Source organism: Eretmochelys imbricata, chromosome 1 (assembly GCF_965152235.1).
Source record: "Eretmochelys imbricata isolate rEreImb1 chromosome 1, rEreImb1.hap1, whole genome shotgun sequence".
Classification (NCBI taxonomy): Eukaryota; Metazoa; Chordata; order Testudines; family Cheloniidae; genus Eretmochelys; species Eretmochelys imbricata.
In genome coordinates this window covers 10,504,502-10,529,601 of record NC_135572.1, presented here as the reverse complement: position 1 = coordinate 10,529,601, position 25,100 = coordinate 10,504,502, and the positions used below count along the sequence as shown (strand labels likewise).

The window sequence follows — 25,100 nt, the reverse complement described above, 5'->3', positions numbered from 1 at the left end:
CCATTACTGCTTGTCATCTGTGATGGGGTGTACAAACCCCGCACCAAGAAACCAGGGCTTAAGGGTTCATTTTGGACTCTGCCAGCCCCGCGCCACCACACCTGCAGCAAATGCTCCATCTGCTGGAGGAATTAAAAGGCAGTGAATTAGCTCAGTTGGCACTTGGTGCTGAAGGTGAGCAGCCCACAGCTCCAGCAGAGCAGAGTGAAACCTAACGGCTCTGATGCAGCTGCCCAAAGGGGCCCTCCGTGAAGAAAGGGAGGACCCTCCGCAGAGAGGGAAGTATCCTGTGGCCCTGGACAGTGGCGAATCCCTCTTGCTTCCTTGGGATTTGGATTTTTCCATCAGGTGAAGGCTTTGGACTGAGGTGACCTCAGAGGAGGAGATGAGAAGAAGAGGCCCAGGGAGGACAGCCTTAAGTAGTCTTGGTTGCCAGGTTACTGGTAGCCCAAAGGGCCCTGGGTCAGAGCCCGGTAGAGTGGGAGGGCCAGGGCTCCCCTCCCCACAACCCATCTGGCAGTCTGGCATTGTGACCGTGACCACTAGGCCACGCTTCCCAACCAGAACCTGAGCGGAGACCATACACCATCCCTTCAGTGGACATGGAGAACAATTGATCATCATCCTCTTTATAAAAGTCCTTAACAGATTTGAAGCATCGCACCCCGAACTGGATGCAGTACTCCAGCTGAGACCTCACCAGTGCCTAGCAGAGCGGGACAATTACCTCCAATGTCTTACATATGATACTCCTGTGAGTACATGCCAGAATGATATCAGTCTTTTTAACAACCGCATCACCTTGTTGACTTATGTTCAATTTGTGATCCACTCTAACCCCCAGATCCTTCTCTGCAGCACTCCCACCTGGCCAGTTATCCCCCATTGTGTCCTTATGCTTTTGATTTTTTTCCATCCTAATGTAGTACTTTGCACTTGTCTTTATTGAATTTCGTCTTGCTGATTTCAGACCAATTCTCCAATTTGCCACCACACACCCAGGTATAATTAGTGCCACCTAACCCAAAGCATTGCCTTTAGTCTTATGATCGGGGGCCAGGTACGCTGACACAAAGCAGCAGTTACTGGCAGTGGTGGGATGGGGTGGGGGAGAGGATGTGGGGTGGAAATGCAGCTAGTGTGATCAAACAATATCATGGAAGCTAATGATACCGAGTCCCTAATTACCCTGTAATTAACACCGTGTACGGTTCCACTGTAGGAGTCAGACTCAGCACAATAGAAAGAACAAATATGTTTTGAGTTAAAGCAGTGTGTTTGATGCGCCATGATCCAGCCGCTTGACTGTGGCCCATTTCAGAGGAAGTTGGAGCCTAAATACTTTGGAGGACCTGGGCCTGTTTCCTTTTCCTTCTAAGGATCCTTGTCCAGGTGGGCTCTGGAACTTAACAGCACCAAACTGCAGCAAGCATCTGGAATTCGAACCTGGATCTGCATCAAGATTTTCCTAGTGGCACCTATCCTGGATCCCAGCACTCCTGATATGAGCCTAGGTTTATTAGATGCGACAGCCCCTCTTGCCATGGGCTGGTGGTTAAAGCACTAGACTGGACCTCCCCAGAGCTGGGTTCTTCTACCACAGACTCTTTGTGGAATGCTGGGCAAAACACAAAGAGCCAAGTTTTCAAGTCCTCAAAGCCCACAACTGGAGCCAGATTTTTAACAGAGCTCGTCTCCCCTTGTGCTGAGCTCTTGTGGAAATCTGGCTGCTTATTTTGGTGCCTAAAAGGGGGGCTGAGCAATTCTGAAAATCCTGGCCTCTAATTATTCTTTGCCTCAGTTTTCCCATCTCCAAAATGGGTGCAATAGCCCTCTCTTACCTCACAGGGGTGTTGGGAGGATAAACCTATGAATCTACATAGTATGCTCAGAGTGCTGGGAGCCACCTTACACTAAAGAGAAATCAGGCCAGCTCCGTGGCACAGGTGACAACCATCAATTTCCCCTGAAGGAGCCAATTCATATGATTCCTCCAGGTCAGGGGCAGAGCCAGGGCAGGCACCCAGCTCCCCTGGCTCCCAATCCAAAGTTGGGCACATGGGTGAGATCCGATTATGTGTCCCCAGGTCTTCAAGTTAGCAACAGCCTGGCCCCGTTCTTTAACGGGGAAAGTGTGCATCTCTTGCTGTAGTAGACTGTGAATTGCAGGCGAGGTGCTGAGCAGTTACGAGTTATAGAGAACGGTTCTCTAAGGAGTTCTGCAGGATTTCAGAGCTCATTGTCCAGTCCAGGGGTCGGCAACCTATGGCAGGCGTGCCAAACACGGCATGCGAGCCAATTTTTAATGGCACACTGCTGTCTACCGGACCCGGGCAGACACCAGCGTGCCACTAAAAATCCTGCCCGGCCCGCTCTTTTCCGCGCCCTCCCCCCCGCCCCCGACTGCTCTCTCCTTGCAGGGCAGGCAAGCTTCCCCCTCCCACTGCCTCTTCCCCCAGCGTGCTGGGTTCCTGCCCCTCCTTCTCTCCCTCCCTGCTTCAGCTGAGGGCCCTTGCTACGGAGGGGAGAGGGAAAAGCGGAGCCACAGTGCACTCTCTGCTCCGGGGACCTTGGGGAAGGGGGGTGGAATCAGGGCATATCCCCTCCAGCCCCCTGCCATGAGCCGCTGGGAGCACCCCCACGACCCCAGACCACACCCCCAGCCCTCTGCCCTGACCCCTGCACCCACACACACACCTGCAGCCCTCTGCCCTGACCCTTACACCCCCCTTGCACACCCCCAGCCCTCTGCCCTGACCCCTGAACCCTCCTCACATACACCCAGCCCTCTGCCCTCACCCCTGCCCCAATCCTGAGCCCCCTCCCTCATTCTAGCTCCTGGCCAGACCCTGCACCCCAACCCCCAGCCTGCTCCTTCACCCCCAGCCCTGTTCTCGGCACACTCCCACCCTCAGCTCAGTGCAGAGAGAGGGGAAGAGAATGGGCTAGAACCAGGGAGAAGGTAGGTACCTACTCTATCTGGACAGGGCAGGGACTCCAGACCGGCAGCAGGCTAAGTGGGGCCAGCACCCGGGACCCTGGCTGGCAGGAGCCAGCGGACGGACCCCCAGACCAACAGTGGGCTGAGAGGCAGCGGGCTGAGCCGCTCAGCCCACTGCCGGTCTGGGGTCCCGGCTGCCGGCCCCGCTCAACCCGCTGCCGGTCTGGGGTCTTGACTGCCAGCCCCTTGCCAGCCAGGGCCCCCCTCAGCCCGCTGCCGGTCTGGGGTCCCGGCCGCTGGCCCCGCTCAGCCTGCTGCCGGTCTGGGGTCCTGGCTGCTGGCCCCTTGCTAACCAGGGCCCCGCTCAGCCTGCTGCTGGCCTAGGTGAATAGAACCCCAGGCTGGCCGCGGGCTGAGCAGGCCGGCGTCATAAGATCAGCATTTTATTTTAATTTTTAAATGAAGCTTCTTAAACATTTTGAAAACCTTGTTGACATACGACAATAGTTTCGTTATATAATATAACGACTTAGAGAGTGAGACCTTCTAAAAAACGTTAAAATGTATGACTGGCACGCAAAACCTTAAATTAAAGTGAATAAATGAAGACCCGGCTCACCGCTTCTGAAAGGTTGCCGACCCCTGGTCCAGACTCCTCATTTGAAAATAAAATGAGTTAGCGATGTGCACTAAGCAGTCATCTGTCTACAAACCCTAATTATCTTGGGGCTACCCCATGGAGCTTGTTAAATGCACCTGTCAGCCATAGGGGGCCCATCCAACTACCCCCTCGGTTTGGATGACGTTAAAAACTCCTCCTGTGCGATGCTGTTGGGTGATGCTCATGGGATTCGGTGTGGGAGATTTTAATCACCGTGGGGGAGAAACAAGAGCAGAGCGGTCAGAACACAGCTTGGGGTTTTCGGCCCCCTGTCTGCTCTTGCATCAGATTGAAACTCCTTGTTGCTAGCCTCAAAGCTGTCCAGAACTGTGCCCCCTCCTCTTCTCCCTCCGTCCCCTCTTCTCTGCCGATACTCCCAGCTTCGTCTGCCTGACCAGCAGCTTTCTCACACAGTCCCCGCCATGCTTCTTCCACGGGCCCCCCACAATGCCCAGTGCCACTTGCCTGAGCTTGTCCCCACAGCCCCTACCCTGTCCACACTCCAGTCCTCTTAAAGACCATCCTGGCCCTGCTGCCTGCCATGCGTCTCTGTTCCCCATCCCCCAACCTCCGTCTGTGCCTAGATTGGGTGAGCGCCTTGACTCAAGGACCTGACCATCCCTTCTTGCATCGTTAGCCAGCCGCTGGCACAGGCTGTGTGAGGAAAGACGGCCCAGCGGTTCTTGCTCTAGACTAGGCCTTGGGAGACCTGGCTTCAGTTCCTTGCTGTCCCCTAAACCAGTGCTACTCAAAGTGGTGGTCTGCGGACCGGTGCCGGTCCGCGAGCCATCGGCTGCTGGTCCACGCGCACATTGGGAAAAAACATTGCCCATCCCCCACATCAGATAGCTTGAGAAGCACTGCCCTAGACCTCCTGTGTGACCACCTCGCAGGGGTGTTGTCAGGCTAACTACATTAACGATCGGCACACCTCAGTGACGGGGGCCAGAGAAGTACCACAGAGAGGCGCTATTGTATGAAAATGCTGGATACTTGTACTCCAGTCCCTATTAAGCTGACGGCCCATTGTGCTAGGCGCTGCATAAACCGCTTGTGAGGGCCAGTCCCTGCCCCAAAGAGCTGGCAGGCTGAACACACACGACAGAATTGTGATCCCCCTTTCCCTGACGAGGCCCAGCGAGATGAAGTGACTTGCCCAAGGCTGTGCAGAGAACCTGTGGCGAAGGTGGGAGGCCAGCTCTGCAGGCCAGTGCCATCACCCCATCCCCAGCCTGCCTGGGACTTCCTACGTTTCTCAGGTGACTATGACTCTATCTCCCTCGGGTGGCTGGTCTGCAAAGAAGATAAAAACCTAATGCTACTGTCAGTACCACTGTCCATCCAGTGGTACTGAAGCTGAAGGCTCTGGGTTTTACCCGCCCTGCTAGCACCTCGATAGATATCACACAGCCATCAGAGGGACAGAGTACATGGGCAAACAATTCACGGGCAGTGCTGAGCAGACAGCAGCAGCGCCCTGGGACATTTGGACTATGCCCTCCCATTCTCTAAGCAAAGGAGAGGTGGAGTATGGGTCTGATCTTGAAAGGTCCCTCAGCTCCCACTGAAAAGGACGTAAATGAAAGGGCGCTCAGCCCCGCGGAGGAGGTTCCCATCTCCTGTCGGGGTCCGGCCCTGTGCTGCCCTGTCTCTTATTACAGAGGAGATCGTCTGTCCCACGTCCTCCGTTCCGCACAGCGTTGGTGTACGCTGCCTCCGTCCCTATCCAGCAAAGCACATCCGCGCCGGCCGTTCTGAACTGGGGCCAGTGGACGAGGGCAGCGCACGGGCGGTGACAGTGCCAAGGCACAATGTCTTGCCTAGCATCACGGGTAATAAAATAATGAGGCGACGAGTCGTCGCTCGGCTTGAAGAAGGAGATTAAAGCCTTTTCTGAAGTCAGCGTCCCCCTTAACTGTTGGATGTGTCCTGCATGATGCGATTTTTTTATTTGAAGGCTACCTACATCCCCCCCGCCCACGCCTGCTTCTTCCGCTTAAAAGGATACTGCCGCCGTGAGGTTTTCAATAGTGTTTAAAACACGTTCATTGCAGCCACGCAGCAAGACCCGACACCAGAATCGGTCTGTTTCATGTACCAGTGGGATACGTATATGGCCTTCACTGGCGCACGGCACCACGGACTCCTTCATGTAATTCCCCCGGGAGTTAAGGAAGGGCTATTGTCCCCCGTTGGACAGTTGGGAAACTGAGGCACGGACACTAAGGATATGTCTACACTGCAGCTGGGGGTATAATTTACAGCTCGGGTACAGGTACCCAGCGCTAGCTCAGATTGAGCGGGCCCACTGATCATAGCAGGGTAGCCATGTCTGCATGGCCTGTCCGTCCCAGTACACCTCCAGGACGTCAGGCAGGATTGTACCCAGCACCGCTAGCCCATGCTGCTGCACTTTTTAGCACACTAGCTCAATCGGGGCGAGTACAGGTATGTTTAGTAAAGTGGAAATTACAGCCCCAGCGGCTGTGTTTAGACGTCCCTGGAATGATTTGCCCAAAGTCTGGGGGATCAAATCCCGGCCATCCAAATCCTCAGCTACCACCCTGCCCATGACAGCTTCCCTCCTGTCTAGTCCTGTTTCTGTTCAGAGGGCTTGAGCAGGGTGGGTGCTCTGCAGGGGGTGAATTTTACCCCTATTTATGGAGAGGGGCAAGCCCAACTGCTCTGGATCCCCAGAGGGGGTCTGTAGCAGAGCCAGGAATTAAATCCAGCTCTCCTACAACCCAGTCCAGCGCCTGGACCATACCACCAGCTCCCTTTTAGTTGTCAGTCTTGTGGGTCCCCCGAATCCATCTCCCCACCTGTACCACCCGCCTGCGTCCATCGCTAGTGCTCCGGCGACTAGAAAATGTAATTCTGTGACAAGCCCCATGACTAATCCCATGTGAGCAGTTTGTTTGCAACTGGCCTCATTTCCTTGATCTAATCCTTGCGTTTCTCTTGCCTTGGGCCCGTGCCGGCAAAAGTGCTGCTGTGTTGTTGTTTAAATTAAACGTGTCAGACTCCATGGGGTCTGTGGTTCTGATAACCATCTGCATGGGGGCAGAAGGAGGGAGGCAGGGGGAAGGGGGATTGCTCTGGGCTGGTAAAGGGGTGTAGCTCAGCGTGCTGCCTGAATGAAACGAGGCCACAGAGAGCTTGGCTAGAGAGCTGACCCTGACCCATAGGTCTGAATGCAAGCAGCCCAGAAGGTGGGGAAACCTTTGGCTTTAGGTTTAGATCTAGCTCTTGATTCAGACTTCACAGCTCAGGTCTATTTCTGTAAAGGAAGCGTTTCCTAATGGCGAGATCTGTTAACTAAGGACTTTCTATGCTGTGTTCCAGACGTCTAATAAACCCTCCTGCTTTTCCACCGCGAGCTCAGAGTCGCTCCAGATTAAGGAAGGTAGGGGTGCATTGCTCCCTTTGGAGTCTCCCTCAGGTGTCCAATGCGGGTGCACTCACTGCAGGGAGCTCACGGGGTGAAGCAAGGGTGCTGAAGGCTCTGAGGGTCGGTCCCAGGAGGCGGTGAAGCCAAGGGGCTCATCCCAGTGAGAGTGTGACCCTAAGGAGGCTGACACACTGAAGGGCTCCTCCCAGGCCCTGTTCCTGAGCCGTTCAAGAGCACCAGACCCGTGGCTCCAAGACATGCCACCAATCGGATGATGGCTTATATGCTGAAGCATCAAGGTTTCTCTCCCTTCTAGCTATTTTGTAAACCTTGCTAACATAGCTGTGGATGTTCGGATTACCCATACAAACGCCTTTTTTCTTTTTTTGACTCCTGCTAAGCTCTGGGCCTCGGTGATATCTTGTGGCTGTGAGTTCCATGGGATGATTAGGCGTTCTGTATATTTCCTTCACTCCATCTGAAGCAGTGGTGTAGTCCTAAACTGCAGCGTCTCCCTGCCAGTCTGGCCCTGTAGCCCCGCCCGCATGTTGCTTTCTAGCCACAGCCCCCACACTGCTTTAACCCCAACCCCACGCTGCCGGGGGTGGGGCACTGAGGTGTAGAGGAGCTGGAACAGCACTGATTTTAAGAGGAATACTGGGATCCAAATCAGGTGTGTAGGCCAACCCCTTAAAGCACTCTCTGCATGTACAGTGTAGGCTGAATGGATCGTGCACTAGACTGGGACTCAGGAGACCTGGGGTCTATTCCTGCCTTGGCCACTAGCTGCTCAGTGAGCTAAGGCACCTCTCTGTGCCTCGGTTTCCCCATCTGAAAAATGGGGCTAATGAGGCAAACTTCCTTTGTAAAGCACTTTGAGATCTCTGGATGAAAAGTGCTATATAAGACCTAGATATAATTATAGCTGCTGTTACCTCCCAGATCGGCACTGGAAAGTCGTCGCATGGCCAGAGCCACATTCAGCCTTGGGAGAAGTAAGTGCAGCTGGATTTGGCCCGTGGCTTATAACAGTGCAAGAAAAATAAAACTCTTAAGCAGTCTTAGCATTTCAACTGCTCATTATAAATAACTCCTCAGTGTCTTCTGAGTCACCCAGCTGAAAAGTGCAAGCTAATAACTAACTCTAAGGGTTGCTGATGATAGGCTGCAGAGTACTTCCTTGCTGAGGCTTCAGGTTGAGTCATAGTGAGAAAGTGTGTGACATAGTGAAGCCGGCCTAATCCCTAGTGTCGACACTGCTAGATCAACAGAAGAACCCCTTCCGTCGCTACAGTGAGTGCTGTGGTTTCGAGTGGAGACAAGACCATAATAAGACAGTCCCCGCCCCAAGGAGTTTACAATCTGATTAGACAAGTCAAAGGGGAAACTGAGGCACGTGGCGGGGCAGTGCTTTGCCTAAGGTCACCCACCAGGTCGGAGCAAAAGACAGAACCTTAGGCTGGTGTTTGTTATCGTGTATTTAGGATGCGATACTACAATGGCAATATAAGAATCTAGACAGGTAGAAATGGACGGCACTGGAAAGCTGAGATCCACCGTGGCATGAACTATTTCTCTCTTGATATTCATTCTGTGCTTTGTCCCATAGCCACATGGAATGTGTTTGAAACCGTTCATAAAGAAGCTGGCGTTTTGGTGAGAGGTGAGGTATGAAATTACTGCGACGTTTTAGCATAGAGCCACATCAGCCTGGGAACATGCATAAGTCGCTGTGGCTCTGATCTTTTTCCAGAGCTGTCCTTACCTCCTATTTCTCAGTCATGGGTTCACAGTCAGAACTAGACGGGTGTGTCGGAGGATACATGTTACTCAATTTAATTTACACCCACTAGCCTTAGTTGCCTGCAGGTCTCCCGCTTGCTAGGCTGGCGCCCTACCCTGCCTCCCATAACCGGGCTGTGCGCGTGTGTCCTTTATCCAGGGAATGCAGGGAGAGGGGCCCCACACTGTTTAAACCTGAGCTCAAGGGGCAAAATTCTGGATCTGGATTTTAAAGACCCCAAAGCACCTAGGTCCAGGTTTTGGTTCAGCCTGTTCTAAATTAGGGGGCTGTTGCCTGGAATGAGATCAAAGAACACCCCCAAATTTAAGAGGCTGGGGGCTGTCCAGATCCATTCCTATTGCAAAGGTCTTTTCCATCCCTGATTCTCACAAAACTTGTATCCTGTGATCCGATGCACACTGTCCGGTGTTTTGTCTGGTCTCTCTTTAAGTAGCCCAGTCCCTGCTTCGCTTGGGCTAACAGACACGCTTCTCTTCGTTTGCTGATGTAGCTACATCAGCAGTCACAGCCCTGGTGAGGAAAGTGATTTACTGAGCTCCCTCCCTGTTTCAGATGAGCAGCCCCATCCATTAAGTAACACAGCTCAGCGCTTTGCAGGGCAGGACGGCATGGCTAGAGTGTCCCAGGACAGCTTCCTCCACACTCCAGCGTGTCCATGTTTCTGGCTAACGACCAGCTCAGCTATCAGGAAGCCACGTGGGAGCTGGGAAAGAGGCAGGCAGCAATCTAGCAGCAGTGAAAGAGCGAGAGTAGAGGGGAGAGACTGGCTTGAGAAACCTTGGCTATTCCTGGAAATGCATTTAGATCATTCATTGCTTCCCAGGAAAAAAATCCCCTTGGTGGTTTGGCCTCCCAAGCCACATGCTCACAAAACAATTCCCAGCAAAAGTCAACAGCAAGATTTGAAACCTGGGCACTCAGCACTGCCCTCCACCACTTGAGCTAAAGGAGCAGCTCCGTCAGCAACCAGCAGTAGTAGATTGTTGTTCTCTTATGGAACAGCAATTAGCTGGGGAACGTGACACGCACTTTGCATTCATGTTATGTTTACACTATGGATGCTGCCCTGTGCTGGGAAGGAGGCAGCCACATCATTTCCTACTACCTCATCTAGGGGAAGAGTCATTTTTGGCTCAGGTGGTAAAGCTCCCCTCCCTGTTTGAGTGCTGGCTGCAGGATGTAGTCATGACCAGTGGAGCAGAGCCCATACTAACTGACAGCATCTGCTGCAGTGTCTGGCCAGCAGCCGGCAGACACAATGGGATTAATTCCTTTAACATCCTACATTTGATTATTCTTCTGATTATTTGTTATTTGCAAGGCGCCAACAATGTGCTCAGGGTTGTACAGGAGACATAAAGTGATTCCACATACCTAGCTGGATCCCTGTATCTAATACTGAAGGATCTGAGAAATGACCTAGTGTGGCTTTCCTAGGCATCAGAGACTTTACAGTTGGTGCATCCAGGGCTGGAAGCAAACACGGTGTCTCTCACTGGAAAGATGGACAGCTCCCTTTTCCAATGGTATCAGCTCTCATTCCTAGCCCCTCAGGGTGGTGACAAATCAGAAGAGGCCTTTAGCAGCCAGCATCATTTAGAATACCCCTGAGGCTGCTCTAGGTAACACCAGAAGCTGGATCATCCCTCGGCAGCCCTGGGGATTGAGAAGTGGGTGACAGTAGGCTTTGGAGCACTGGCCTGGTTGAACATCTGTCCCTCAGTTTGCTGAATCCCATCTTTCAGCTGAAGCAAACAGCACAAAATGCACAAACAAACAGGCAGCACTAAATTGTGCAAAATGCCCCGCTGGGCCTATCCTGCGAGGGCCTCAGAATGGAAGTTGATTTGGGATGTCTCTCCCAGTGCAGGATGGAGGACAGCTCTGCTCCAGATCCCCCTCGGGAAGTGCAAGGCTGGCATTCAATGAACAACGCCTTACACCCCAGCTAAAGTGTGAAACCGGGTGACCCAATCTGTTTGGAGCTCTCTGCCGCGTGCTCAGCCCTACGTTAGTTGGCAGGCTCCCCTGACTTCAAAGGCTGCCTGGATAATAATGCACCGTGCGGCGTCCCGCTCGCTCATGCCGCCAGGGCTGGAAAGGGTCACCCAGAGGAAAGGGAGGCTGGTTCGGTTCCAGGAAACGCTGGCCTTCAGCAGGTTTGCACTCAAGGCTTATTGAAAACCCCGCTGCGACATGGAGCACATGTGCCGATCACGCTGCAGTGGAGGGGTTCTCAACCTTTTCCCTTCTGAGCCCCCGCCCCCCGCTATAAAAACTCCCCGGCCCACCTGTGTCACAACAACGGTTTTCTGCGGATAAAAGCCAGGGCCAACATTAGGGGGGCAGCAAGCAGGGCAACTGCCTGGGGGCCCCACGCCACAGGGGGCCCCCACGAAGCTACATTGCTCAGGCTTCAGCTTCAGCCCCGGGTGGCGGAGGTTGGAGACCTTGCCTTGAGCAAGTCACTTAGCCCTATAAACCGAAGCAAAGAAGTCGTGTTGAGCTGAGCCCACATGTGACTGCTTTGAGGGAGCTGCTGTCTCCAGTCCTTCCCCACGATCTTCCCCAGCCAGGGAGGACACCAAGCTAACACCTCAGGTTAATCTTAATACTAGCCCTGTACCTGTCTGCCTATGGCAGCTGCTCCTCAACCCAGCCCTGTTTTACTAATGATTGTTAATACATGGAAGCCTCCTTTTTTCTCGCCCCCCCGGCCCCCGTTTCTTTGCCCAGCATCGGCTCCATCATATAGGCCTTGTCTGTGGGACCCCGTCCGCCAGCACTAACAACCCTTCCATAGCACCCTCCAGGTAAGGGATTCAAGGCTTTGTGATCATTTTGGCTGGCATGACTTGCCCACGGCCAGAGCCAGGAGCCCTGACTTCTAGGTCTGGGCTCTAAGCCCTCTGTCGGGCAGCACATCATGCCACTGAGGTGCCCCCGCGAGGCCTGGTGGCATCACATGATCCAGCACCCACCCAGAAGCTGCACCTGCGGTTGTAGTGTAGGGAGAAGGCACTAGACAGGAGACGTGAGTTCTAGTCCCAGCTCTGCCACTGACCTGCCGGGCAACCGTGGGCAGGGCACTTCATCTCCCCGTGCCTCAGTTTCCCCATCGGTAGCATGGGGGTGCTGACACTTGCCTCTCTCTCTGATGCTATTTGAGATCTATGGACAGGTTGCTCCTGCCCGGCAGGGGGAGAAGAGGGCTCGTAGAGTGCAGGGATCAGGAGGAAAGCATCAGCTTTTGAGCTACTCATCCGTGGCCCAGTGCAACTATGGAGTTGGAGTGGGTGCGCTTGGCACCATTGCCTGGCCATGTGGAAGAAGAGTCAGTCCCATGCACGGAACGGCTACTGCGCCGACAGACCTGTGTCCAACAGCTCCTGGGAAGAGGGCTGGCTGTGGGTCGGACAGGCCCAGCCGGGAAGCTCACAGGAGAGGCAGGACAAATCCAAGCAACACTGGTACTCCGAGAGGGGTGCTCCCAGCACTCCATCCGCTATCCGTGCCCATCTCCCCGTGTTCTGCCAGAAAGGGGGTGATCAGGATCCCATCCTCGCTCTGCCCAGAATGGGGTGGACCAGCTGGGCACAGAGCAAGCCCCCTGCTCTCTCCTAGGGGGAGAGCTTCGCTGCTGGCCACAGCAGGCAGCTCACGAGCCATCCGCCAGATGGAGCCAGGGAGCTCGCCAGCTGGGAAGCAGCTGCACGCGGATCTTCTCCCCCCCCCCCCCCCACCGCTGCTGCTGCAGACTCCTCGCCTCCCCGCTTCCAGCTGGGCTGGACTTGCTGCAACTGAAGCTGGTGCCCACTGCAAATGACAGCACAGGGTCTGCCTGCTGCCCACCACAGCGGAGCTGGAGGGCGCTGGGGAAAGGAAGAGGGCAGCCTCTTTGTATGCCCCCCCCTTATTAAAGCCGCTCGGGTCCCACAGCTCCCCAGGCACTGCTCCAAGAGCCAGGCTGGCTGGTAGCAGCACCCCGCTGTTGCTGCTGCTTGCTTTCAGATGCAAATAAGCTCTTGGGTAAAAGGGGAGCTGTGGCTTCTTGCAACACGCGGCAGTTTCACTTCTCAGTTTCCCCTCGCTTGCGACAGCGGTGAGACCTAGCAACGCCGGGGCACGCTCGTGGGTGGGCACGAAAGATGTCAGCAACCAGAGGATCAGGGGACCAGCTGGACAAACGACTCCCCCCGGGGGGAAATAATTACTCTGCCTGGCACCAGAGCCAGCAGGTTTAAAACAATGGCTAAGGCGAGCAGCGCTGTACAGAGGGCAACCCACTCGGCGGGGGGCTGGCCAAAGGGATTCCATTCAGGCTCCTCGGAGAGGCAGGGTAGGGAGATGTTTGGGGCGACCTCTTCTAATAACAAGCCGGTCTTGAGCGGGCCTCGCTGCATGGGCTGAGATTGTTCAGCTATTGTCTGAACACGGGTGACTTACCCGGGCAAACAAAGAAACCCACACAAAGCAGTGTCCCTGCTGAGCGCACGGTGCCCTCCCCTTGGCACCATGCGGGACGCTCGCTGCCTTCTCCTGGCAGACTGCCACGGAGAGACAGCCCGAGGATCCAGCAGGCCCTCCATTGACCCTGACCCGGCCATGGCAGGGTGAAACAGACAGCGAGCAATTTAAAACTCCAGCCTCCTCCCTGGCTGCACAGGAGCGGCTTTGCAAACAGCGGGGAGACGGATCAGCGTTCGCGTCCCACTCCCCGTCAGTGCCCAGCCCAGGCCAGGGAAGCTAACGATCCAACCCGTGGACCATTTTCGGTGATGAATCCTGCTCACGTGCTACCTGAGGCAAGTTGCACAGATGCTAAGAAGGCTGCCAACAGTTCGGATACGACTGACCGTGCCTGCCTCGGAGCCATCCCTCTGGGAAACGCTCCACACACCCGGCCAAGTGCCCCCCTGGGGTTTCTCGGGGGGAGTCACAGGAGGGGTAAATCAAATCCAGATGCAGAACTCAGCCCCTCCCAGGAAGGGAGCTGCCAGGTACAACAGTACCGGTGTCAGCATTCCTATAGCGTGGAAATGACAGTGTTTCCCACGTCAGTGGTACACTGAGAGTTGTAGTTGCCAGTGCAAAGTCTACACACACACACACACACACACACACACACACACAGCCCTTTACAAAATGAATCCAACATTTCTCTAGCTGCTCCCTGGGAAACGGCTCATGCATGTGCCCGCACAGGGCTGCACTAACCTGGCTTCCACGCCACGTCCATGCCATCCCTTCCCTCCTTCCACACAGGGGGGGATTTTCAAACGGCGAGAATAAAGCAACTGAAGGGAAACTGAGGCAGCAGGCAACCAGGGGGCATCTCGCCCTGCTGCGCTCCCAGCTGTTGTTTGAAGGGCTGAGCGAGGCGCCCGGAAAGCAAGCCCCCTGGATCTGCTCCATCCCACGTCCCCACCCATTCCGTGTGGCATGGAGGGACATGTCAGAGGGCAGTGCCCACTGCGGAAATACCAAGCCCTGGCTCCTGCAACCCCATGCCCGGCAGGCAGCAGCAACCACTCCAGCTAGGGCAGGTGTCCGGAGCAAGGGGTGGGCAGGGGCTGGCCAGACCCCCAGGGGAGCCGGCCCCAGTCGCTGGGTCTCTCTTCTTTATTTCTTACCCTCTCTCCCGGCTCTGAGACAGGAAGAACTTTTTCCTCCCTCCCGCTCGGTTTCATTCTCTCGGCTCCGTTCGCGGGCTCCTCTCCCCTTCCATCACTCGTCCTTTCCTCGCTTTCCCCTCTTCCCTCTGAACCCCCCGCCCCGGCCCCAGCCAGCGCCCCCCGGGCTAGAACCCCCGGCGCGCCGGGCACTCACATGTCAGACGCGGCCGGCTGGTAGGGCTGGCTCCGGCAGAGGATGGAGTGGCCGCAAGCTTGGCCCATCGCTCCTCATCCTCTCGCCAGCCCGGCCAGGAGGAGGAGGCGAGGGCTGAGGATGCTGCTGGCCAGAGGTCCCGGCGCCCTTCTCTCTCCCGGCTCGCCTCGGCGGCGGATGCTCCCGGAGCTGGCTCGGGGGCGGGTGTCTGAGGACGGGAGCCGTCAGCGATCCCAATGCAGCTCGCTGGAGCATGCAGGGTGGGCGGGTGCAGCGAGGGAGCATGTGTGAGCGAGCGAGAGGGAAACACCCGCCCGGGCTGCCCCGCGGCGGAGCCGCTCCGCGCCCGCGGCCCCTGCAGCGCCCGAGGAGGGGGCTGGAGCCAGGGGCGGGTCCCGGCGGCCGGGGCCGGCCGGGGGCGGAGGGGGCCGGGCTCTCGGCGGGGAGGGCCAAGGGCCAGCGCCTCGGCTGGGGTGGAGTTTGCTGATTGCACCGGGGTTGGGGGATCGCCGGCCCGGCGTGGGGATGGGGGAGAAGCCTTTGTTCAACTCGGACTAACTCCGGCCACCCCGGGCAGCAGCGCGTGTGTGTGTGTGTGTGAAATCTACACACGCTGGGCCAGATCCTCGGCTGGTGTCAAGGGCTGTGTGTGTGTGAAATCTACACACGCTGGGCCAGATCCTCAGCTGGTGTCAAGGGCTGTGTGTGTGTGAAATCTACACACGCTGGGCCAGATCCTCAGCTGGTGTCAAGGGCTGTGTGTGTGTGAAATCTACACACGCTGGGCCAGATCCTCAGCTGGTGTCAAGGGCTGTGAGTGTGTGAAATCTACACACGCTGGGCCAGATCCTCAGCTGGTGTGAAGGGGTGTGTGTGTGTGAAATCTACACACGCTGGGCCAGATCCTCAGCTGGTGTCAAGGGCTGTGTGTGTGTGAAATCTACACACGCTGGGCCAGATCCTCAGCTGGTGTGAAGGGGTGTGTGTGTGTGAAATCTACACACGCTGGGCCAGATCCTCAGCTGGTGTGAAGGGGTGTGTGTGTGTGAAATCTACACACGCTGGGCCAGATCCTCAGCTGGTGTGAAGGGGTGTGTGTGTGTGAAATCTACACACGCTGGGCCAGATCCTCAGCTGGTGTCAAGGGCTGTGTTTGTGTGAAATCTACACACGCTGGGCCAGATCTTCAGCAGGTGTGAAGGGGTGTGTGTGTGTGAAATCTACACACGCTGGGCCAGATCCTCAGCTGGTGTGAAGGGGTGTGTGTGTGTGAAATCTACACACGCTGGGCCAGATCCTCAGCTGGTGTCAAGGGCTGTGTTTGTGTGAAATCTACACACGCTGGGCCAGATCTTCAGCAGGTGTGAAGGGGTGTGTGTGTGTGAAATCTACACACGCTGGGCCAAATCCTCAGCTGGTGTGAAGGGGTGTGTGTGTGTGAAATCTACACACGCTGGGCCAGATCCTCAGCTGGTGTCAAGGGCTGTGTTTGTGTGAAATCTACACACGCTGGGCCAGATCTTCAGCAGGTGTGAAGGGGTGTGTGTGTGTGAAATCTACACACGCTGGACCAGATCCTCAGGTGATGTCAAGGGGTGTGTGTGTGTGAAATCTACACATGCTGGGCCAGATCCTCAGCTGGTGTCAGTCAGGGGAGGGTGTGTCTGGGTGTGAAATCTACACACACGCTGGGCCAGACCCTCCGCTGGTGTCAAGGGGTGTGTGTGTGAAATCTACACATGCTGGCCCAGATCCTCGGCTGGTGTCAGGCAGGGGAGGGTGTGCTGTTGTAATCAGCCTCGCTCCCGTGACTCCAGCAAAGATCTATTTGACACCAGGGGAGCAACACTGATTGACACCCGCTGAGAATCTGGCCTGACAGCTCCCAATGTGCAGTGACTGCACTCCAGCCTTCGCGAGTCCCCTGTCTCTTCTCCACTCGCCTGGTTATTTCTCAGGGGGTCTCCTCCTCTCCACACACACACACACCCCCACATCATCTCCCCCTCCTCCTCCTCACCTTCCCATCTCAATTCACCATGGACATTGCCTCCCCGCCCCGTACCCTGCTGCCCCACTGCTCGCTCCCTGGCCTGCTCTGTGTTGGGCCCTGCTCCCTTGCTAATTGCCATCAGGAGCGAGCCTGTCGATACGGGTGCCGTTAGTCTGCTGCTGAAATCGCTCGGACTATTATTAGCCGGGTACATGTTCATAATTTAATTCATGTGGTTTGGGGAGCCTGGCTGCATTGTTACAGCAGGCAGGAAGGAGCTGTGTGTGTAATCCCTGAGCATGCAGTGGGGGGGCTGGGGACACTGGTGGGCCAGGAGGCCCAAACTGAGCCCGCTTCAGCGTCCTAGGTCACCACCCCAGGTGGAGCTGTACGGAGATCCGCACGGGAGCTGAGCCAGCCTCGAGCCATCTCCCCTGCCTGCCTGGCACATGGTGACTGTCACTGGGCCAAATTAACCCTGCAGGAAACTCCACTGGCTTCCACTGATGGCTTTGTGATGACTGGTCCTGATCGGCTAAGAATAGTGCCCATCCTGCTAGTTCTGTCCCCCCGTTCCCCCCACACCCTGCTGTTCGTCTCATCCATCTGCCGTGCCTCGTTTTATAGCATCCGCCCACGCTGCAGCCAGAGGTGTGATTGCAGCACGTGCTATACACCAGCTAGCTGTGAGTGAGGCCGCCGCAACTGCAAAGCTACCCGGGACCTGGGTGCTCCGGGGCACACAGCGCCGTGAAACCGGCTGTGTCAGAACGGGAAGCAGCCTCTACAGTCAGACCATGAAAGCGGAGAGCGACCCTCCCGGGTTAGCTGCTGGAGGAGACTAACTGTGTCTGCCTGGCCCCTTCGGAGTTCCTGAGATCTTAGTTTCCCAGAGGATCTCCGCAGAGACCCGAGCGAGCATGTGCAGGTGAGATCTGCCCCTCCTTCACCAGTGCCCAGCCTTGCCAGCGGGCGGACGGGCCGGCTACCTGGGTTCCCCTGGACGAGCCGGCTCTCCGCATCTTGATGATGGCCGTGATCTCGTCCTGCTGTTTCCTCATCTCTTGTTTGTCCACCTGCCGAGGGGAGAGAAGGCCAGAGCCATCGAACCCTCCACAGCCTGGCAGCAGAAATGCCAGATGGATAACTTCATGCGGGGCCCAGCTCTGGGGGGGACACAGGCCTCCCCCATCGGTCCCTGGCCCCCTGCCCATCACTGAGCTGTGCTGGTCTGGAGTCACCCACCTGCCCAGCTCCACCGGCCAAGGAAAGGCACTCAAGCACCTCCGCCGAATGGTGTTGAACTCCTAATAGGCCTTCCCGTGCTTCTCCCCACCAGCTCCGATGTCTTCGAAGTTGCCATGGCTTCATTGCTATTGTTACTCATGCGAGCTAGAGCAAAGCTAGTTTGGGTGTAGCACCTCCGATCACTGTGTAGACATACCTTAGACTGCAAGCTCTTTGGGGTAGGCCCTGTCATTTACTGTAGTTTTGTACAGCGCCTTGCACAACAGGGCCTCTCCTGGCTGGCCTCTGGGCTCTACCATAATCTAAATGTTAAATCACAGTCATAGATGTCAGTAATTTGCCATTGGTAATCTAGGGGATGGTGGACAAGATTCTGCTCCCAGGTAAGACTGGTGAGAATCCAACATAAAATCCAGGGGGGCCTGGCCCTTAGCTGAAGTTAACCAGTGCAGCTCTGTGGAGTTACAATGATTTGCCCCGGCTGAGGTTTTCGGCCCGTTGACTTCAGCGGAGTCGCTCCAGGTTTACACCTGTGAAACAGAGACTGGCACCTTTTAATGACTCTGGCGATGGTTGAAGTCACTCGCTGAGCCTGCTTTTCCTCTCTTTTTCAACTGGTTTTTGCTCCTTGGGGCCTGACTCTCAGCACCATGAGAGACCCCTTTACCCTGCTAGAGTGATCACCGAATTTTAGAAATGTAGGACAGGAAGGGACCTTGCGAGGTCATCTAGTCCTGTCCCCTGCACTGAGGCAGCACTCAGTATCATCTAGACCAGTGCTCTTCACTAGTTTTGAAGTGGGGCCACTTTTTGGCCGTAAACCTTCCTTGTGAGAGCCACATCAACCCGACACAGACGGCTGAACACTCCGAGTTCTTTGTTGGTTGATATGGTAATATTACCGTTATTGGTAATATTGCTTGGGGTGCAGGAGGGGGTATGGGGTGCTGGCTCTGGGAGGCGGCTCAGGGCTGCGGCAGGGGCTTGGGGTGCAGGAGGGGGTATGGGGTGCTGGCTCTGGAACGGCACTCAAGGCTAGGGCAGGGGCTTGGGATGCAGGAGGGTTTATGGGGGGCTGGCTCCGGGAGGCTGCAAGTTGCAGGGGTGGAAGAGCTATTCAGAACCTGCCCATTGAAGGGGACGGCACTTACTTCTGGTGGCCCTGGCCCCACGCCACTCCAGGAAGGGACCAACGCGACCCTGCAGCCCCTCGGGGGGGCACGTGACTCTGTGCGCTGTTCCCAGCCAATGGGAGCTGTGGGGGCGGTGCTTGCAGGCAGGAGCAGTGCACGGAGACCTCTGCTCTCCCTGCTTACCCCCAGGGCCGCAGGGCTGCGCTGGCCGCTTCCGGGAGTGGCGAGGGGCCGGGGCAGGCAGGGAGCCTGCCTTAGCTGCAGCCCCCCTGCCGCCGGAGAGCGCGATCAACAGGGAGTCGCACTTAGAGTCCATGGGAGCCGCCACCAGCTCGCAAACCTTGCAGTGAAGAACACGGATCTAGACCATCCCTGACAGATGTTTGTGTAACCCAGCGATACTCAGATTGAGCCTCGTGAGCCGCAAGTGGCTCTTTAATGTGTCTCCTGCGGCTCTTTGCAATACGTGATATTAAAACACTGTGTGATTGTATTATTAACCAAACTAAGTTATTATCCAATCAGAATGCTCTTACGAGGTTATTAACCAAATGTAGTTGATCAAATAATAATACTTGGTCAGTCATTTTGCTGTGAGAATAATATATATATACATAGTTAATGAAACAAGGAATTCACACGACTGGGACTCTTTTGGGTAATGTTGATCGCTAACTTGGCTCCTGAACTATTGAAGTCCGAGTATCACTGGTCGAATCTGGTCTTAAAAACCTCCAGTGAGGGATATTCCACAACCTCCCTAGGTAATTTGTTCCTGTGCTTAACCACCCTGACATTTAAGACGTTTTTCCTCCCTTTCTATAATTTAAGCCCATTGCTTCTTGTCCTATCCTCAGTGGTGTCAAGGCAGCTCAGTGTAAATGAGAATTGAGAATCTTCGTCTTCTGTGTTGCCACTCTCAGTCAGACTGCTTGTGATGTTATTGACACAAACTGAGACTGTATAGATCACTGTTGCACCCAAGGTCCTCTAGTGGCAAGAAATCTTGTATAAAGGGGATCAAATAAGGTGTCTAAGACAAGGTTATGTTTGCTTGTTATGATTATGCGATCTGGATGCATGTATCATTTTTGTATTTAAAGTTATAAGTATTGGCTCTATCCTGTCTGTAGTACAAACTTGTGCTATGCTTCTGGGTGACACCCCTGACAATGTGGCGTCAGCTCTGCCTAGCCTGCTGGGTGGCCCATTAAGGACCATCAGCGATACAACTGACCCACTGAGAGAAGACAGACACGCCTTGGGACTCAGCAAGACGTGCAGGGACTTGCCTATGGACAGAACTTTAAGGTTTTTCTATGCCATGGGATGGACAGCTTGTCCTTGGGACAAGGAAAGCAGAGGCCACATGGCAAGACACTATAAAAGACTGCTGCATCTCCTCCCTCTTGTCTTCAGTCCTGCTTCTTGCCTCTGGAGGAACCTTGCTGCAAACTGAAGCTCTGAACAAAGGACTGAATGACCCATCCCAGCTGTGGATGGACTCCAGAGTCCTGATTTGAACCTGCAGTCTATTCCATCACTGCTACAAGCCTGAACCAAGAACTTTGCCATTCTCTATGCAAAAGAATAAATGGACACAAATCTGACATCAGGAATCATAACATTCAAAAACCAGTCAGAGAACACTTCAATCTCTCTGGTCACTGAATAACAGACCTCAAAGTGGCAATTCTTCAACAAAAAAACTTCAAAAACAGACTCCAATGTGAAGATGCAGAACTGGAATTAATTTGCAAACTAGATACCATCCTATTAGGCCTGAATAGAGACTGGGAGTGGTGGAGTCATTACAAAACCTAAACTTAATTTCCCCAATACTAATTTCTCCCTACTGTTACTCACACCTTCTTGTCAACTCTCCGTAGTGGGCCACTCTCTTACCACTTCAAAAGTTATTTCTCCTCCCTTGGTATCCTGCTGTTAATTGATTTATCTTGTTAGGCTGACCTCACGCTTGGTAAAGCAACCCACTTCCTTTCATGTATTTATACCTGCTCCTGTATCTTTTACTTCATATATCTGATGAAGTGGGTTCTAGCCTATGAAAGCTCATGCCCAAATAAATGTGTTAGACTCTAAGGTGCCACAAGGACTCCTCGGTTTTTTTTGCTGATACAGACTAACATGGCTACCACTGAAACCTTTGCCATTACTGTATATAATGGATTCCATTTAACCAATTCTAGTTCTCATCTCTATTTCTTTCTTTTTATGAATAAACCTTTAGATTTTAGATTCTAAAGGATGGGCAACAGCGTAATTTGTGGGTAAGATTTGATTTGTATATTGACCTGGGTCTGGGGCTTGGTCCTTTAGGATCGAGAGAACCTTTTTTTCTTTTACTGGGGTGTTGGTTTTCATAACCATTTGTCCCCGTAACGAGTGGCCCTGGTGGTGATACTGGGAAACTGGAGTCTCTAAGGGAATTGCTGTGTGACTTGTGGTTAGCCAGTGGGGTGAGACCAAAGTCCTCTCTGTCTGGCTGGTTTGGTTTGCCTTAGAGGTGGAGAAACCCCAGCCTTGGGCTGTAACTGCCCTGCTCTAAGCAATTTGTCCTGAATTGGCACTCTCAGAAATGTCCCACCAGAGGCAGCAATGTTACACTGCTCTTTGTGTTCAAGGCAGTGATGTTGTAGCCGTGTTGGTCCAAGGATATAAGACATACAAGGTGAGTGAGGTAATTTCTTTTAAAGGACCAAGTGTGATGGTGAAAGAGATTAGATTTTGAGCTCCACAGAAGACCTGAAGAGGTGCTCTGTGGTGCCTGTGAGATTGTCTCTTTCTCCAACAAAAGTCAGTCCAATAAACGATATCCACTCACTCGCCTTGTCTCTTGCACCAGATAAAAGTGTGAGACTTCATGCCCGGCTGTCCCTGAGCCGGATACCCAGCTGGTACCAATCAATGTAGCTCCATTAACGCCGATGGGCAGCAGCTGAGGATCTGGCCAATGCAGCTACACTGGGGTAAGACGTCAATGGGGACTGCGCATCGGCTTAAACACCATGCTGAGTCAGGAACAGACTTTGCCAGGTGACACAGTCCTGCACTGTTCCCCATCTATGGTTCTTATCTGGCGCTGCACCTTTGTGGTGTCTGAGCCCCTTACAGTCTTTAATATATTTATCCCCACAATAGCCCTGGCAGGTAGGGCACTGCTATTATTCCCATTGTCCAGAGAGGAAACTGAGGCACAGATCCTCAGAAGTGCTGAGGTGCTTAACGCCCATTGATTTCAATGGGCTAAATATCTTGAAGCATCTAGGCCGGAGAGTCTCGGGCCAGGTATTTATTTGTTCCTCAGCTCAGCATTGCAATGCCTAAGGGAGTTCGACATCTAAGACCCATTTTCGAAAGAGACTCACGCACCTCAAAACCTAACTCTCCGTGAAAGTCAAGGGGAGTGGCACGAAGCAGCCAGAGCCTCCCGGAGTATCCTGAGCCACTGGGATTCCCCCACAGACTGCAATGGTGCTACGCTGATTTGCAGCAGATGAGGAGCCAGCCTGCTATGCCCAGTGACTCTGCAGGAGCTAGGCTTGCCACCACTTTCTACTAACCACTGAAGCATTCGGCTCAGCCCGAGTCTGCTCAGGCTCCTGGATTTATCCATTCTGATCAGGTCTTGTACAAGGGTCATTGGGGGCGACTGCTGTAAGTGGGACCAAAATCAGGCCTTTGTCATTTACACCACGTGGAATTCACCCCCATGCAGAGGGACAACACTAGTCTTGCGTGCCCCTTAAGTCCGTAAATAGGAGTTAAGTGGTTAATAGCCTTCCACTGGCCCTCTGCGCAGGGGTGTGTTTCGCCCACTGGGCTCATCCATGGGGGAGCTGTCAGGGGCTTAACACAGTCGCTCCTTTATTACGATTATTTTTATTATTTATATTACAGTAGCATCTACCGGCCCAGCCAAAATCAGGGTCCCATTGTGCTAGGCACTGCGCACCATATTATCAACCCCACGTATTCAAAAATCATCAGGCTGGCTTAAAAATCACGAGTTGTTTTGGATGTTTTCAATCCATTTTGGAAGATTCTTTTTGTTTGGCCTTCTGGGTTTGGGGCCTGCATGTTGAAGCTTTCTCCACTGCCGTGCAGGGCAAGAAATTTACTTAAACCAAAAAAGAATGCTGAGCTTCTCACGTAATCACCTGACTCCGGGAGGTAGGGCATTAAGAATACCAAATATCCTGAGACTTGTGTAATTGAACCACAAGAGTTGGCTATGCTGTGTTAGTATAGCAGGTAACAGCTTCTGCCCCAAAGAGTTTAGACTCTCAATAGGCAAGACAGACGAGTGGTGGGAGCAGGGGCTATGGTCCGCCTGGCACAAGTGAGGTCCTGAGAGATGAAATGAGCTGTCCACAGTCAGTCTGTAGAAAAGCCAGGAACTGGACTAAGCTGCTGAGTCCCCAGGCCGTGTTAGAACTACAGGACCCGCCTTGCTTTTCTTCTGTGCCCTGCCAGTTGTTTAATAACCATGCAGCCGGCGTTTTAGCACCTCTAAGGCAAGATCTTTTGTTTCTGAAACAATAGCTTCTGAAGTACTTTTTGAAAAGGCCCAATCCACGTACCGTGGAAGTCAGAGACAGCCTTTTCACCCAAGAGGTGTTCGATCAGACGCCAGGTCGGCCATTTATATTTTATTTCAGCCCCGGCCATATCTGACTGGATCTTCCAGCCCACAGCAGCACTAGGCTGGTCAGGTGGCTTCTGCCAGCCGCTGTCTGGGCTTTGGCAATCTTAGCAATGCTGCCGTTCATCATGATGGTGACCTCGTATATGCTGGCGCCTGTAATGATCCAGCCAGTGCTGAGACAGATTCCTTGCTCGTGGGTCTCTGTGTAAATGTGATTGGTTGTTCCCTCCCATACATTCAGTCCACGGATTCATAGATTCAATGAGGAACTGTTGTGATCCTCTAGTCTGACCTCCGGCATGATTAGATGATCACACTGATCCCTTCTGGCCTTGGAATCTGTAACACAGTCCACCGGACTTCCCTGAATTCATTCCCGTTCAGTCCATGCAGTCTTTAGAAGGTGCACTGACAAACCAATTGATTTAGTTACAATATTCAGGTTTCAGAGTAACAGCCGTGTTAGTCTGTATTCGCAAAAAGAAAAGGAGTACTTGTGGCACCTTAGAGACTAACCAATTTATTTGAGCATGAGCTTTCGTGAGCTACAGCTCACTTCATCAGATGCATACCGTGGAAACTGCAGCAGACTTTATATACACACAGAGAATATGAAACAATACCTCCTCCCACCCCACTGTCCTGCTGGTAATAGCTTATCTAAAGTGATCATCAAGTTGGGCCATTTCCAGCACAAATCCAGGTTTTCTCACCCTCCACCCCCCCACACAAATTTTCTCACCCTCCACCCCCCCACACAATATTGTATGTTAAGACTGGTGGTGAGAGGTGACTGCTCAGATGCCTGTGTCTGTCCATTTTCCCAACATCCGATAATGTCATTTTCCAGCAATTGACCATAGATAAATTTGGAAGGGATTTTACCAAATAGCTGGCTCTCTCTTTGGCTCTGCCTTGCACTGGGAGGTGGGGATTCCTGGTCTTGCCTTTATTCAACCTGGATCAGCAGCTAAATTGTGGGTTTATGCTCAATACAGATAACTTCTGATAAGCCAATTTTGGACTCTTAAGTTCAGTATTAAGTGCCTCTCTTGTTCCCTATTGACACTTGCCTAAGGTATTCATTATGTTGTTTAAGGGCTGACCTGGATTAAAACCTCATCCATTATAGCTTCAACATCTTGTAATCCCTCAAAGGTCTGTGCAATTATGCGTTGAAATACCTTGGGAGCAGAGCTAATACCAAACTGCATTCACTTATGTTTGTAACATCCAAATGGTGCATTAAATCATTAGCTTAGAGTTAACTCATCCACCTTTACTTGCTGAAATACACGTCCTGCATCTAATGCGGAGAATAATTTTTTGCTTCGGAGATTTTAGCTGCTGCTTCAACAGTTTTCCTAATACGATGTTTCCATTTAATGGCTCTATTTCAATTCCCATGATCAATGCATATCTGTACTTTAT

The 25,100-nt window shown here is 53.6% G+C and overlaps 1 protein-coding gene across 1 annotated transcript in view; it reads right to left on the bottom strand.

The window, feature by feature from the left end:
* Positions 1 to 14,694, bottom strand: part of PDE2A (phosphodiesterase 2A) — a 365,874-nt gene extending 351,180 nt beyond the window's left edge. Inside the window, exon 1 of the mRNA XM_077841678.1 lies at positions 14,627 to 14,694. Coding sequence (XP_077697804.1) covers positions 14,627 to 14,694 — 68 coding nt within the window. The remainder of the gene's footprint in view (positions 1 to 14,626) is intronic.
* Positions 14,695 to 25,100: the final 10,406 nt, after the last annotated feature.